The sequence below is a fragment of the Tiliqua scincoides genome, chromosome 1 (assembly GCF_035046505.1).
Source record: "Tiliqua scincoides isolate rTilSci1 chromosome 1, rTilSci1.hap2, whole genome shotgun sequence".
Classification (NCBI taxonomy): domain Eukaryota; kingdom Metazoa; phylum Chordata; class Lepidosauria; order Squamata; family Scincidae; genus Tiliqua; species Tiliqua scincoides.
The window spans coordinates 240,656,730-240,671,737 of record NC_089821.1 but is presented as its reverse complement, the minus strand read 5'-3'; the positions used below and the strand labels follow the sequence as shown (position 1 = coordinate 240,671,737).

At 45.2% G+C, this 15,008-nt stretch overlaps 1 protein-coding gene across 1 annotated transcript in view; it reads left to right on the top strand.

The window, feature by feature from the left end:
* Positions 1–15,008, top strand: part of MDGA1 (MAM domain containing glycosylphosphatidylinositol anchor 1) — a 284,044-nt gene that overhangs the window by 121,008 nt on the left and 148,028 nt on the right. The window contains exons 6-8 of the mRNA XM_066611613.1: positions 10,008–10,277; positions 11,640–11,969; positions 14,111–14,404. Coding sequence (XP_066467710.1) covers positions 10,008–10,277; positions 11,640–11,969; positions 14,111–14,404 — 894 coding nt within the window. The remainder of the gene's footprint in view (positions 1–10,007; positions 10,278–11,639; positions 11,970–14,110; positions 14,405–15,008) is intronic.

Genomic DNA, 15,008 nt, shown 5'->3' with positions numbered 1-15,008 from the left:
CTTCTGCTCTGTCATCTTCTTTGTTTTCCAATCCAAAGAGGACCAGAGCCTGGCACATCACGCTAATGGGTAAGGGGGAGAGCATCACACGTTTGGCACACTGCCTCGGGCACTAGGTCTTGGGCCTGCCTACATGCCTCAGGGCGCAATCCTAACCCCTTATGTCAGTGCTTTCCAGCATAGACATAAGGGCAATGCAGCTCTGAGGTAAGGCAACAAACATTCCCTTACTTTGAGGAGGCCTCCATGAGTGACACCCAACTGCAGGATGCAGCACATGCCCCATTGGCACCACTATGCCAGTGCTGGAAAGCACTGACATAAGGGGTTAGGATTGCACCCTCAGTCTGCAATACTATACTCCATTACCTGGGAGTAAGTCCCACTGAAATAAAGGGAATTTACTTTCTGAGTAGACATGCATAGGATTGTGCTATCAGTTTTCTTGTGTAAATAGAATTCACCAGGAGGGCCTAGTTGAGACTGTGTGGGGGAGATAGGGGGATTTCAACAATTTTCTTCCACTGTAGTACCCATCTGGATTGGGCCCCATGCATGCTAATTACACAAGAAAACCGAGATGTGCATGGTTAGACGATGCATAGTTTGATTATAAGTGTGCTGTGAACTAGTCAGTTCTTGGGCAGTTCTTCACTAACTGAATATTGGACAGATCTTCCTAATTAATTGTAAGAGCTTTCAGCTAGGGAACTAGCTTACTTCTTACCAGCTTATGAGCTTAGTAGCTTACCCAGTTAATTCTTTGGGGTTTTCAAATTACAGATAGACAAATGCTGTGCTTGAATTACGGGGACAAAGATAGGGTGGCACTAGAGTGAAATCTATGTGCAACTACTCCCATTTACAGCTAAACTGTGTCTCAATTATCTTCTAAAAACAGTAGTTAAGGGACACATCACAAAAGTGTTCGGAGGGAGAGGTTCCTCTGTGTGTCGTCCCCCCCCCCCCGTAAACTGAACACTGGACAGATATTGTAATTGTAGGGTACCCTACTTTAGTTAATGAGGGTAGATGACAGGTGAGAATCCCTTCCAAATCTTACAAGAGCATCTGCTGCAGATGCCATTTTACTCTCATTAAATGTATCCAGAAGAAATAGCATCCCCTTATTCTATAAGGTCTTGAAATCATTAGAATTGCACATCACCCATAACCTTGCATTGAGGAAAATAAAATTGCCCTGTATCTCTTCTTAATTCTCCTCCTTGAGAAATGAATGTAGGAGAGTGCCTTTTAAGGGGTAGCTGACCTCTGGGCGGTGATTTGCGTATGCACCCTATTTTTCTCAATATTCTATTATTAATGACTATACAATTAGGAGATGCAAAGGTCAGCCACTGGGCTATTGTCAGTGGTTCAGCACACTTGGACCCAGCAAGGGGGGCAAAGGAAACTCTTTTTTTCCCTTGCTTTCAGTGAAGTTGTAAGCGACACAGCCAGCAAATTCTTCTGCAGTTGAACTGCAGCAAATTGGACTTCAAAGGGAATTGAAAGCGACTCTTTGTTTTTATTGGTGCCCCCCCCCCTTTCCACAGCAGACTTCACCAGCGAGTTTTCTGAGCTGAGAACAAAAGGAATCGCCACAGGTTACAAATAAATGAGATTCATCTCCTGCATAACAATGGCTGCATATTGTTAGCCTCCATCCGCTGGCTAGGGGAGGATGTGAATGGTGGAGGGCCCCATAGCTGAGCTTAGATTTTGTGCTGTATAGCCAGAGCTCCATCGCCTAGAGAGGTGCTGCTGGCAGTTTTACAAGGTGCAGGTGGCGGTTTTACAGGTTCCTTTCCTCCCAGTTATACATATAAACAAGCTGCCCCAAGGCAGCACCAGTCCCATCAGGTCACATTTTCTGACATTACTGAGCAAAATAAAATAAAATGTTGTTGTTCAGCAGGATTTTAGCTGTTAAGGCAGAGAAGATGACATAAAATAAAAAGAATAGTTTTGAATTGTTGTCTAAAGCAGAGCTTCAGAGGCCATTTTTTCCCCATAGTGAGGCCCATCACGTCAAGAAAAATACTTTTTTGGGGCGTTTCCAAGGGCAAAAGCCCATGGCTTTCACACTGCTGTTGTAAACTGCTTTCAGATCAGAAATGAAAAGCACCTGTAGTGCAAAGGTGGGAAGAAGTTGCTTTATTGAAGGTAGAATATTATAAGAGGAACAAAAGTCAGTGAAAAAGCAGAGTAATCCAATTAAAGCCCCAGCATCCTGAACCATCAAAAGTGTGGGAAGGCAAAAAGTCCAGTTTCAGATGCCATTTCTTGACCTTCTCATGGTAGACCACATGAGCAAATGTTCACCCAATAATTCATGAAAGCCTCTTAAAAATATTTGCAAATCAGCATATACCCATATTCCAGGATGTGCACTTTGGATACCCAGCTATGGATGTGCACTTATCACCTGCAACAGTACAGATGGTTTTGATATTCATAGTGCTCAACCACAATACAATGCCATATCTGAAAGGCAGCTTCTGTTGACACATGGAAAGACAGTGCACAGCTGGAAGAGGGTCCCATGGGTCATCAGTGGTACACTGTCTCCAGTATGTTGGTGAAAATTGCAACCTTGTGGTGGTAAGAATTAGGAATTTGGAAAAAATATGGCTAGCATATTACACAATAATTTCAAGAAACAATTGGTTTGCATCATATGAAATGAGTATATATCCATAACTAGCTATTAAAATAAATACATAACCATAACCAGATATCACCTATATCAGTTATTCTCAAACTTTTCAGCCTCTAGAGCCTTTTATTCTCCTAAAAGGAGTCTTGTGGAGCCCCATCCATGCATGTGCTGAGTCTCAGTGAGCCCTGGAGCGCTGGTGTATACTTGCAGTGGTGCAGCACCAAGCAGATGGCAACCACTTATGATGTGCTCATGGAATTCCTAAAAGGGTTCTTGGGAGCCCCAAGGCTTCTAGGAGCACACTTTGGGAAACACTGGCCTCTATCATGATCAACGGATGCTCTTTCAGAGGGGCTAATGGGGCTTGGCCCTTCCAAGAAAAAGGGAAAGGGGAAAGATGCATTTAAAGACTTAATTGAATTAAATTAATCATGACTGTGTCACCTAATTAATCCTGGGGTTTTTTCTGGTTGTCTAATCCCATTGCTTCTTGTCTGCTCTAGTTCCATGCTGGCTTGTTGTCTGTTGTCTTGTGTGGTCCCTGGGGCATTTGGTGGGCTACTGTGAGATACAGGAGGCTGGACTAGATGGGCCTTTGGCCTGATCCAGCAGGGCTCTTCTTATGTTCTTATGGCTTTTCATTCAGGTCTCTAAGGGTGTCAGGGCAACAGGGAGGGGCCTGCGAATTAGAGACTCACATGACAAGATACCATCTTCTCAGTGCAGGGAGAGCCAGTTTACTTGTTCCAGTTAGTAACAAGTAAATTGTTTCAGCCTTTCTTCTCAGCAACAACAGGCTTCCAGCAGTACAAAACAGCACCTTGAGTAGAGCCATCCTTACACAAGATACCGCTTGGATACCACTTCCTTTTAATTAGCTGACTCTGTATAGCTGTTTTCAACCACAGTGGCACACTGGTGCCAGAGGAGGCAGGCAGCAGCCGAGCGCAGCTTTGACCCTCAGGCAGCTGCTTTGCATCTCCTGCTGCTGAGCAAGAGGAAGGCTGCCCAAAGCAACCCTCCCTGCTTTGTCTTTCGCCTTTCAGAGGAAGGGCTTTGGGCCACAATCCTATCCACACTTACCTGGGAGTAAGCCCCATTGACTATTATGGGGCTTACTTCTGAGTAGACACACCTAGGATTGGGTATTCAGGCAGAGAGGTCCGGAGTGAGAACGAGGGAGGCAGAAGCAGGTAGGAAGCGAGCAAGTCTGCTGAGGCCACCAGCCCAAGAACTGGCTGGCTAAAAGGGTCCTAGTGCCACAGTTTGCCTGCAACTCCCCAAAGTGTCCCTCTCTGCCTTGCCTTTTAGAGGAAGGGTGTTGGGCCACAATCCTAGCCACACTTACCTGGGAGTAAGCCCCATTGACTATAGTGGGGCTTACTTCTGAGTAGACATGCCTAGGATTGGGCTTTTGGTTGCAATTGATTTGCTATAGTGTGTTTTTTAATCCATGTGAGTGCTTGGAATGGAATCCATGTGAATAATTAGTCTCAACCTGTATACTTTCCTCTCCGAACTTCTTGTGAGTCTTTGGCTGCAATCCTAACCACACTTTCCTGAGAGTAAGCCCCATTGAACAAATTAGGGCTTACTTCTGAGTAGACCTGGTTTGGACTGTGCCCTTTGTCATGTAATGATTTAATTGTATTAATTGTAATGTAGTAATTTAATGTAAGTTAAAAACTGGTAGTGAGCCTTGACAATTTTAGTGCCTTGTCAGTGTGCTGTGAGCTGAAAAAGGTTGATAACAGCTGCTGCATAGGAACCTGTTGCTGTATTCAGAATAAAAGGCATAATTCTCAAGGGCACATTTCTACCTTCCCTTTGCAACAGGCCTGGTTCCTCTCCTGACAAAACCAGTTGGCATAGGCCTGGCTTAGTAGGCTTTCATATTCAAATTTGTTCCTACTGCCCCCTCCTCCCATCAAGGAATTATGTTCAAATTTGAGTCTCTTCCCTCCAAGGAGCCCTTAAGTGCCAGGCATGTCATTCCCTCCCTGCCCTTTTATCCTCTCCAAAACCCTGTGTTTAAGCTGTGAGAAGTTACTGGCCTATGTGATGTAGCTGCATCTGTTCAGTATTAATTCTTTCTGATAAAAACACAACAATACATTTGTGCAGTTGTGTCTTACAGTATCCAACCCTATAGGATTGACCTGAATGTTTCCAGGAGATTATACTATGTGTCTGTATATTCTTGTATTTATTTTGCAGGAAAGACCATCTATGAAAATTATAGAAATTTGTACGGAGTATGAAGGATAATAGTATTTATATAATGTTTCTGTGCTCTCAAAGTAGTTTACTCGCTGGTACGATTTTATAATCCCCAGGGTGCCTAAATTGTGACCCAATTCTATAAGGGCTGTTGCAATGTCATAGCACTAGGCTGTACGGTGTTGCAAAGAGTGGGCCTCTGGTGACTGTTTTGGATCTGCCATCCAAAGTGGTGGTTGCAGTGGCCTGCTCCTGCCCCAGACTCTGCAGGGAATGCTGTTAAGCTAGTGGGGTGGGCGGAATAGGACATGTAGGGGACAGGAGGAGGAGTGTTCTGGCATGCATGACCTGCACCAGAATATCCGCTTCCTTACCCACGCCCCCTGCTCTCCTCAGACTTGTACCAGCCAAGGCCTGCACAGGTCTAAGGAGACCTATTGGTGATTAGAAGGCTTACAGGAAAGTAAGGGAAGATATTTTTTCTTACCTCTTCCAAGGCTTCCCATCCGTCCCCTTAAAAGCATGCGGCACGGCCTATTTTGGTGCCGCAGCCTGCCATGGTAGGGCATGTAAATGCATGTAAATGTAAAAATGTAAATGCCTAAGAGACAGGTATTAGATCTTGTGTGATAATGCAAGAAGTGACTGTCAGTTGTCGTTTGCTAGAATGGCAGATTAATGCTTTTGAAAAATACATTACAGGGAGGAATGTCAGTGAGGGATTTTTGTTTGGCATACAGTGGTTATCCAAATGCTTACATACACATAACAAAATTCTACATGTGCATTGTACACATGAACCACTACAACTGTTGTAGTGATGCCCACTGTGCATGAGCAAAGACATTGGCCCCATCAACTCCAAATCTCATCAATAGCCAGTGGTCATAATAATATGGTTTCATATGCGCAGCACTGTGCATGTCACATGCCAAATACTATTCATAATATTCAGAGGTGGTAAATATCTGTGCAAAGCCATCCAGAATGATTATTTTCTGTTTTCTAAGCAAAACAGAGTTAGACCTTTTAGAGTATTCTCCCTGCATTTGTATCCAATAACTTTTAGCATCACCTAATCTTGCCTGAAGCTTTTCGGGTTTTTCTATGTACTATCTGAATTAGTCTTTGTTGAGTTACGGGAATCTATGGGTCAATGGCCAAGCGTTTGTACTATATTCTAAAAGAATTATAAAATGTAATAGGGAATTTTTTTTAAAGAACTTGAAATTAGGTCCTACTGGAGCTGTGCTGAGTGGAATTCATGACTTCTTGGATCTTTGAAAATACTTGTCTTGTTACAATGCAAAATGACTTAAGCCTTTTGAGTTACTGTTCAGCTGGTTTTCCATTGTAACTCCTACATCTTTTTCAAAAGTACTGCTGCTGTCTGGGATTTACTGTGCTCAAGCCTTAGACTCTCTTGAATGTCAACATGGCACAGAGTATCAGGCTAGGGCAGGGCTTTTCAAACTGGGGCGTCTTGATGCCCCAACCTGTAGGCCCTGGCCTCAGCCCCCTTAAGGGGTGGGGGCAGCGAGGAGGCAGGGAGGAGGTAGCGGCGCGATCCCCAGGATGGCACTGCTCAGGGGGGCTGCAGGGGCTTGGATCCGCCTCCTGCAGCCTCCCGGGGGTGTGGGGAGCCCTGTGCAATCTTCTGCAGAGCTCCCCGCAACTTTGAAAGCGAAAGCAAATCGCTCCACTTTCACTTCTGAAGCTGCGGGGAGCCCTACAGAAGGTCGCGCAGGGTTCCCCGCACCCCTGGGAGGTTGCAGGAGGCTCAGGTAAGTGGACTCAAGCCCCTGCAGCCCCCCTGAGGGGCGCAATCCTGGGGATCACGCCGCTGCCTTTCCCTCCCCCGCCGCTGCCTTTCCCTCCCTCACGCCGCTGCCTCCCTCCTGCCTCTGCAAGAACTTAAGAGCTGCTCAAGCTCTCCCTGAGAGTTTGAAAATTGCTGGGCTAGGGGAATCCAGATTCAAGCAGTGCTTGGCTGTGAAGCTTACTGGGTAACCTTGGGCCAGACAGTATCTTTCAGCCTAATCTAACTCACAGGGTTGTTGTGAGGCTAAAATGGCAGAGGGGGTGGGACCCATGACAGCAGGAAGAAAGAATCAGGATTGCTGCAAACTGGGACACAGTAGAGAAAGAAAAGGGAATTGCCAAAACTAATGTATTTCTTTAGTAAAGGGTTTCAATGCAATTTAAATAATCTTTTTCAAGGGACTGTCTCTGATCCAGAACAGTTCATTGCATTGGCCTTAGGCAACAGAGAACCATGTACGTCACCCTGAGCTCCTTAGAGGATGGGCAGGAAAAAAATGAAATCAAACTAATCTTTACCTACAGAAAAGCACCCAAAGTGCTAAGGGTTGCACACTTTACTAGTGTATGGGGAGCTTTGATTTTTGAAACACCCTGGTCGAACTGTCTGTCCAGATGTGTCAAAAATCCAGAATGACTCTGAAATATGCACGTTTCTAAAATTCAGCACTGTTTATTAAGAGACTCGCTTTTTGTTTGCATAAGCCTTAACTCAGAAATTCAAGGCAAACCGAGCACAGCTTATTAACACAGGGTCCAAGGAGAGGAGAAGGCAGAAGTAATGATGTCGTTAAATCAAGCTCTATGAATATGTAACAACACCTTATTTTGCATTATTACGGCTGTTACTTAAAACATGCTCTCAGCCTTTGTGCTACTGACTCTTGCTTTCTGAGTTCCGTTTAGAGCCTCTGATGGTATCAACAAGGAGCTTTAAAGAGCCTTTGAGCGATTACACGGAGAAAAGCCTCTTGGATCTGTGTCTGGGATGTGGGAGAGAAAGGAATTAATCAGAAGGGTTAAGGTTAAGCATCCTAAAATAGAGGAGTTGTCCATTCATAATGTGACTCCTTATATAAAGGGGAAGACTCAAGGATTTGTGAATGAGGTTGTAGCAGGGGTCCTTGGTATAAACAGAGGGCAAAGACATGGGTCTGAGTGGTTAGCAACAATCGCTTGGTGGGAGCGGGGGATGTGGAGCAAGGGCGTTAGAAAAACCAAAGGAGCTCTCATTGCTGGGGCCCAAGCTAGTGGGAATTAATTCCACATGGAAAGAGCTTTTGTTACCATGAGTTGAAGAACAAAGTGAAATTTAAGAGGTTTATCAAGGGCAGTTTCCATCACAGCAAGAATGATTGGGCAAATGGGTCTGATCTGAGCAGCATCCAAACCTTCGAGCACCTTGCGAACTTTCTAAGTAACTATGGTCACTTTTATGTACAGTTGTTAGGGTGTGTTCATGTCTTTTCAAACAACAGTAGTTTACTCCAGCAGTAACTGCAGCAGTAAAGTCCTTCAGTGCTGTTTGCACTGCCATTTCAGTGGGGAGTAAACTACGGTTGTTTATCTCTGCTTTATCTCCAGGCTGAGAAGAATAGCAGTGGCTATCCCATAGTCCCTCGGAAGGATTCCGCCTTTCAGAAGGGCACTTTGTCCAATGAAGAGTGAAGACTGACATAAATGTAAGAAGAGGTGACTTCCTCCCAGCTCCCCAAATGCACTGACAGATGATCATGCCAGCAGCAACACTGGTCTTATCCTTCTTCCCATGCTTCAGGTGAGCCACCTGTCCTGGATATACCCATTTGTTACCACTGCTGCCACCTCCTCTGGCTGGAGAAAGTTCAAAAACTGCCCTACAGCCACAGAAATAAGAAGATCATCTGTGCCTCCCAACCCCCCACAACACAGAACAGACCTGTGGAATTGGGAGGCATGGTGATCTTCTCACTTCAAACAGGGATTCAAAGGAAGAGAGAAAGGGGTGCAGTCTCTTCCCATCTTGAGCACCCATGCAAAGTAAGAGGATCGTTTCTATGGTTGCAGGGTACTTCATTAACTCTGCCCACTAGGGACAGGAGGAGGAGATGACAGCAGCAGTAATGGGCAGGCAGGTATGCTCAAGCCATGGCAGGTCACCTGAAGCAGGGACAGAAGGGTAAGACTGACAGCAGTGTTTGATTCACTACTGTGCCCATCTGTCGGTTTAATTGTAAAGCCATTCCTCAGTGGAGGAACTCTGTGAATCTGCTTTTTATGTTAAGTCTTCACTCTGTGTCTACCCAAAAGAACAAACCTAGCCATCTCTACAGCCAAACCATTTATGCTGTCTTTATCAAATGTCCCAGGGGAAGCAGCAATGAACTACCATGGGATTTTCTACCAATGATAACACTGTGTTACTTGCTGTTGGTTAGGTGCAGTCTCTGCAATAGAACTCTACTGAGGAGCACATTTGTCAGTGAAGCAGGGCTAAACTGCAGTAATCCAGCCCAAAGTATCGCCACTGCCTGTACAATGTGGTCCCATCCTTGAGCCCTGGTTAACTGGACAAAAGAGAGGTTGCAATGTTTGGAAACAATAGTGTTTGGGCTGTCCCACAGTTGCAGGGATGATGCCTGAGCAAGAATATATACACACACCCCTTTCCATGTGTAACAATAAAGTGTACCTCCAGTTTTAATTCAGACATGATGAAACTGTGCTGTTAGTGTCAAATGTTCTGGAAAATGCTGCCTTACAGTCACTTAATATGCCACCCAAGCTCCACCTAACCATTGGGTTGCACATCAGGATTAGAACTTATTCTTTGCATGCATTCTCAGATTTGGCACCTCCAGATAAGGCTAGGAAAGACCCTTGTGTGAAACCCTGGAAAACCACTGTCGCATAGACAGTGCAGGACCAGGTGGACTAATGGTCTGATTCAGTACATGGCAGCTTCTTCTGTACTTTTGAACCATTGCCTAATTTTTTCCCTACAAATTCAAAACCAAAAGCAACTGGCCTTTTGTATGTATAGGAAACTAAGGGCCCGATCCTATCCAATTTTATAGCACCGGTGCAGTCGCAATGCAGCTCCAAGGTAAAGGAACAAATGTTCCCATACCTTAAAGAGGCCTGTGTGACTGCTGCCCCACCACAAGATGCAGTGCATGCCCCATTGGCACAGTTGCACTGGCCTTGGAAAATTGGATAGGATTGGACTGTAAGCTAACTCATAGCTTAACTGTTTGTAGAAAACAAAGCTACTCATGAAAAACTCCTGGAAGTTCACCCTTATATCTTCTTTCCTCTTTTCCAGCTCCACCAGCGCTAAAGTTGTCTGTGAATGAGACTTTAGTGGTGAACCCTGCAGATAACATTACCATACAATGTTCATTGACTGGTGGGGACCCTTTGCCACAAGTAACATGGTCCCACTCACCCAGCCCTATGCCCCGCAACAGCCTTACTCAAGGGGGCAACCTCACTATCTGGAGTATTCGTGTGGAAGATTCAGGGTACTACAACTGCACAGCTATCAACAATGTGGGGAATCCAGCGAAGAAGACTGTGAACCTCTTGGTGCGATGTACGTTTTTCCATGGACTTATCTGTGAATGAGTCTGGATTCTCAGTGCACTGTGTGGTTCATTTTGATTTCTGGATAAATGTAATTCTTAAGGACTGCCTGTGCTTGTATGAACCTTCCCCAGCTCTAAGCTTGGCTATTCATACCCTGCTGTCTGGCCCACCATTAGGTTTGATTTGTGGATACTAGAGACAGGGCCTTCTTGGTGGTGGCATCAAAAATGGGGGAACTTCCTCCAGAGAAAGTTATCAAGTCTCCACTCCCTGCTTTTAAATGGGCTTTCAAGACCTCTTTCTTTCTTAAGGCTTTCAGTAATTGATTGGAACTGATGGGGAGGGGATGTTAGTCAGATTCTGTCTTACTTTGTCTCCTGTGCTGCTTCTTTTTAGTGTGAGGTATTGTTTGGATGTTTTATGGTGTGTGTTTGACTTATTTTGTTAGCTGCCTTGGGAGAATGGAATTTTCAAAGGCAGGATATAAATCTATACAATAAATAAATGAAACTTAGAGCCCAATCCTAAGGGCTTCAGCACCAGTGGTATGTTTGCATTACCTACTCTGGGTATAGTAAATGTGCCATAAAGCATGTTTGCAGCACCCTTGGAGAAAGTGGCACCAGCAGGGAGGCCTTCACCACCCTGTCAGTACTGCTGAAGAAGCTCTGGCTGCTGGCAGTGAAAAGGTGAACACCGAGTGGCACAGACATGGGAAGGGTGGCGAGAGCACCTCCCAGGCAGGGAGGTGGCAGAATGGGAGGAGGGACTGGCTTGGAAGGGAGGGTGGGACTGGTGCCTCCACTGGATCCTATACCCTGTGTCAGTCTTGGAAGCTCAACAAGGGCTTCTCCAGTGATTTAGCTGGTGCAGACTTGAGAAGCCCCATTGTGGAAGCTGGGGTTTTACTCGGGGTGAGGGGATGAAATGTCCCCTTCCCCTGAGGAGACATCCAGCAGCTTCTCTGGCCCCACAGGATACAGCAGTGGCCATTTCAGTGCTGTTGTAGCCCATGGCACTGGAAAGCATAGGGTTGGCTGTTAGTAATATGAACAGATAAGAGATGGTCTATGCTTGTCTTTTGTATAGTGCTGCTTACCTCACTCACTCTTGGTCCACTTACAGTTCTAAGTTCCAGCAAACATCCAGGCTGTGTCAAACTGGGTCCCAAGACGTAACTGAACCCATGTTTCTTAAGCTATTACTATCTCTCTGCTCTCCCTTTTGCTCTTGACCCAATCTTCCCCTGTCGTCTCTGTCAGTGCAGTTTGCCATTCATGCCCCATTTCATGTTACTTAAGAGTTTACAAGGCAGTGTTGTGTTATGTGCTTCCATTAACTGTCTTGGTATCCTTGTGCCTCTTCCCAGCCATGAGGAATGCTACATTCCAAATCACTCCTGATGTGATCAAAGAGAGTGAAACTATCCAACTTGGTCAAGACTTGAAGCTGTCATGCCATGTGGATGCAGTTCCCCAAGAGAAGGTTTTCTACTTCTGGTACAAGAATGGAAAACTAGCCAAGCTCTCAGATCGGTTGGTTGTCATCAAGAATGACCCTGAACTCCCTCCGGTGACCAGCAGCCTAGAGATAATTGACCTTCGTTTTACTGACTATGGGACATATCTATGTGTGGCTTCCTTCCAAGGGGCACCCATCCCTGACCTCAGTGTTGAGGTGAACATTTCTTCAGAAACAGGTGAGTTTTTCCCCAAAACGTCTCCTTGAACCAACCATCAGCAATCCTGACTGAATTAAAAAAAATTCATACCCTCAGACAAACATTTGGAGAAATTTCAGAAATTAGTAGTTTAGCTGTAGTAGTTTCTTAAAATTTGCACACACCCAATTAATCAGAGGGGCTAGGATTGAAGGGTCCACTACTGTGCAGGTTGAACAGACAAGAAGTTCCTGATCTGACCCTTTGATCAGGCCTTGTAAGTGTTAAAGGACTAGAAAAATAGTTCACAGTTGTGGGGGAGGAGGGTCCAAGGAGTGTTCCTTGCTGTTTCTGGTTGCCCAAGTGGCAACTGTGGCCAGAGGGATCTTTTCCTAGCTTTGATTAACCAGCTGCAACTGTTCCTGAATCACTGATGAATTCCAGCCTGCCAGGCTGTCACCTGAGCTCCTCCAAGGCCTTGTGAGAGCTTGAACTGGCCCTTTACATGCTGAGTCAGAGAACTGATCCGTTTAGCTCAATGGTAGCAGTTTTTTAGGCTTCCAGAGAGGATTTTTCCCCACATCTAGTTGGAGATGTGAGATACTGAACCCAGGACTTTCTGCATGCAAAACCTTTTTTCTACCACTCACCTCTGGGACCATCGCTAAATAAGTTCTTTACTATGAGAAAAATGTGTGTTGAAATGTGGATCTTTCCCTGTATGCCAGTGGGCAGCAGTACCAAGCCAGCAAGATGGAAAATAACTCTGCATTCCTAGGCTCTCTGCTCTCTTCCACCAAGTGAGGCCACGACTCACCAAGATGGCCATCCACAGTGGGAGGCCCTGGCGAGATGCCTGTAATTAAAAACTCTTCAAATGCAATTTACACATTTTTCCTAGGGAGAAAATTGTCTCTTGCCAGGTGAGCATCTGTTGGCAATGCTGAGCAGTGATGGCGCAGCTCTCTCTTCACACCACTGAGGAGAGGATCTGATGAGATTCCACAGCCCACAGGAGACTTGCAAATTGAAAATTCTCCTCCTCGTTGCTTAGTGACGTAACTGTCAGAGACAGGCAGCTAGAACCAGCCTAAATGTGCTCTTGAGGCAGCTGTATACTCTTTTGTGTGTGAAATAATCACACTGGCCCTTGCCCATACGTGGGTCATGCTGAGCTATTACTGCATCATGCACTTCAAAATTGCTTGAGACCCTTAACTTTAGCCTAAGGAGGACCTACTATAGTGCCCTTCATGCCCTTCTGTGTGTATGGGGGGGGGGGCTGAAAAAGGGATAATGGGAAAATAGGAGTTATCTGCCTGCAGAGGCTCCATCCCGTTGGAAATGCCCGTTGGAAATGTTCTCTGCCAAAGGTCGAGAACTCAGGCAACAGAGTTGGTGTTAGCAGTGGACTTGAGTTCCAATCTGATTTGAGCATGTAGGAGCATCTCAGAGGATGAAGGGCAACTGCTGGACCTTTAATCAATAGAAAATGGTGAAGGCGTACTCTACCAAGAACACATAAAGCCAATCGATGATCTTGAGGATGATAGCCAGCATAAGGCAACTCTCTGAGTTCCTGCATCACATACTTATAGGCAAGGTTACATTAATTTCAGCATTCCACAGTTGCATAACACCACAGTTTCTTGTTAAAAGTAAGAATGTTCCTAGCCTTTGTATCCAAAGTACAAAGTAAGCTTTGTATTTATATTTATTATAAATACTTATAAGTATTTATAAGTAAGCTTATGGGCAGCACTCACTTATCCCTAAGACTAGAAGGATGCTGATCAGGGCTTTGACTGATGGGGTAAGAAAAACCTACCACCTTGTCCCCTCTTCATTGCTGTCAGAAGCCAAATATATAGTGCAAAGTTAGCAATGTGTATTTGTTTAAAAAGCATCCTTTACTCATGTTACTGAATGAAACTTCTCTTAACTCAGAATCCACTGATCTGTAACAAGTATTTGGATTCTTTCCAGTATTTGGTTTAAAAACAAAACAAAACCTCAGTGTACTGAACCCTAACTACAGAGTTGCCATCTCCAGGGTTCCCAGGAAGTCGTCATATTTGCAGCACACATAGTCAGACATCTCTCAGAAGAGGGCTTTTGAGGGTTGTGCAGGGCAGAATGCAGTACATGAGTGGTTCTCTCTTGTCATCTTCTCCTGTTAGTGCCTCCAACCATCATGGTGCCCAGGGGTCAGTCCATCATCAGTGTCCGTGAGGGCTCCAGGGCAGAGCTGCAGTGCGAAGTCCGAGGCAAGCCCAAGCCTCCTATTGTTTGGTCCCGAGTAGACAAGGAGGCTCCCATGCCCTCAGGTGCCATGACTGTGGAGACCAGCGATGGGAAGCTGCGTTTGGAGAGTGTGACTCGAGAAATGACTGGGACTTACAAATGCCAGACAGCCAGGTACAACGGTTTCAACATCAAGCCCAGGGAGGCCACCGTGCAGCTCAATGTGCAATGTGAGTATGGCCATAGGTTTTAATTGCTGTTTGTTGCTATGCAAGTGTGCACTAACCCTTTGCTGGCTATAGAGACAGTGGTGTGTGCCTCTAGGAGTGACAGAGTTACTCTCTGTTTTAATACGTTTGCTAAATGAAAGTAAAAGCATAACAATGCAAAACAATCATAATAAAAAAGAACCACAATAACAATAGCTTAAGATGCAACAGAGCAATAAATACATATCAGTAATCATAAACCAAAAGCCAAATGGAACAGAAGAGTGCTTAGGTTGTGCTGAAACTGAACCAATCTGACCTCTTGTGGAAAGGATATCCATAACTTGGGTGCTGCCACAGAGACATCCAAATGGACACACATCTCCACCAAATGGACTTCGGTTGATGGTGGCACATACAAAATAACCCTCTCGGAAGATCCTAAAGGATCTGTGTGGTGGGAAGTGGTCCTTCAGGTACTCTGTTCCCAAGGCATTTAGGGTTTGTTCCTGAGGGCTTGGAATGACAAGGATACACCTGAGACACTTTCACTTGCAAGCGCCTGTATATTCTGAGCAATTATGGATCATATGCACTGTGAATGGGAACATATGAATGTTCCCAT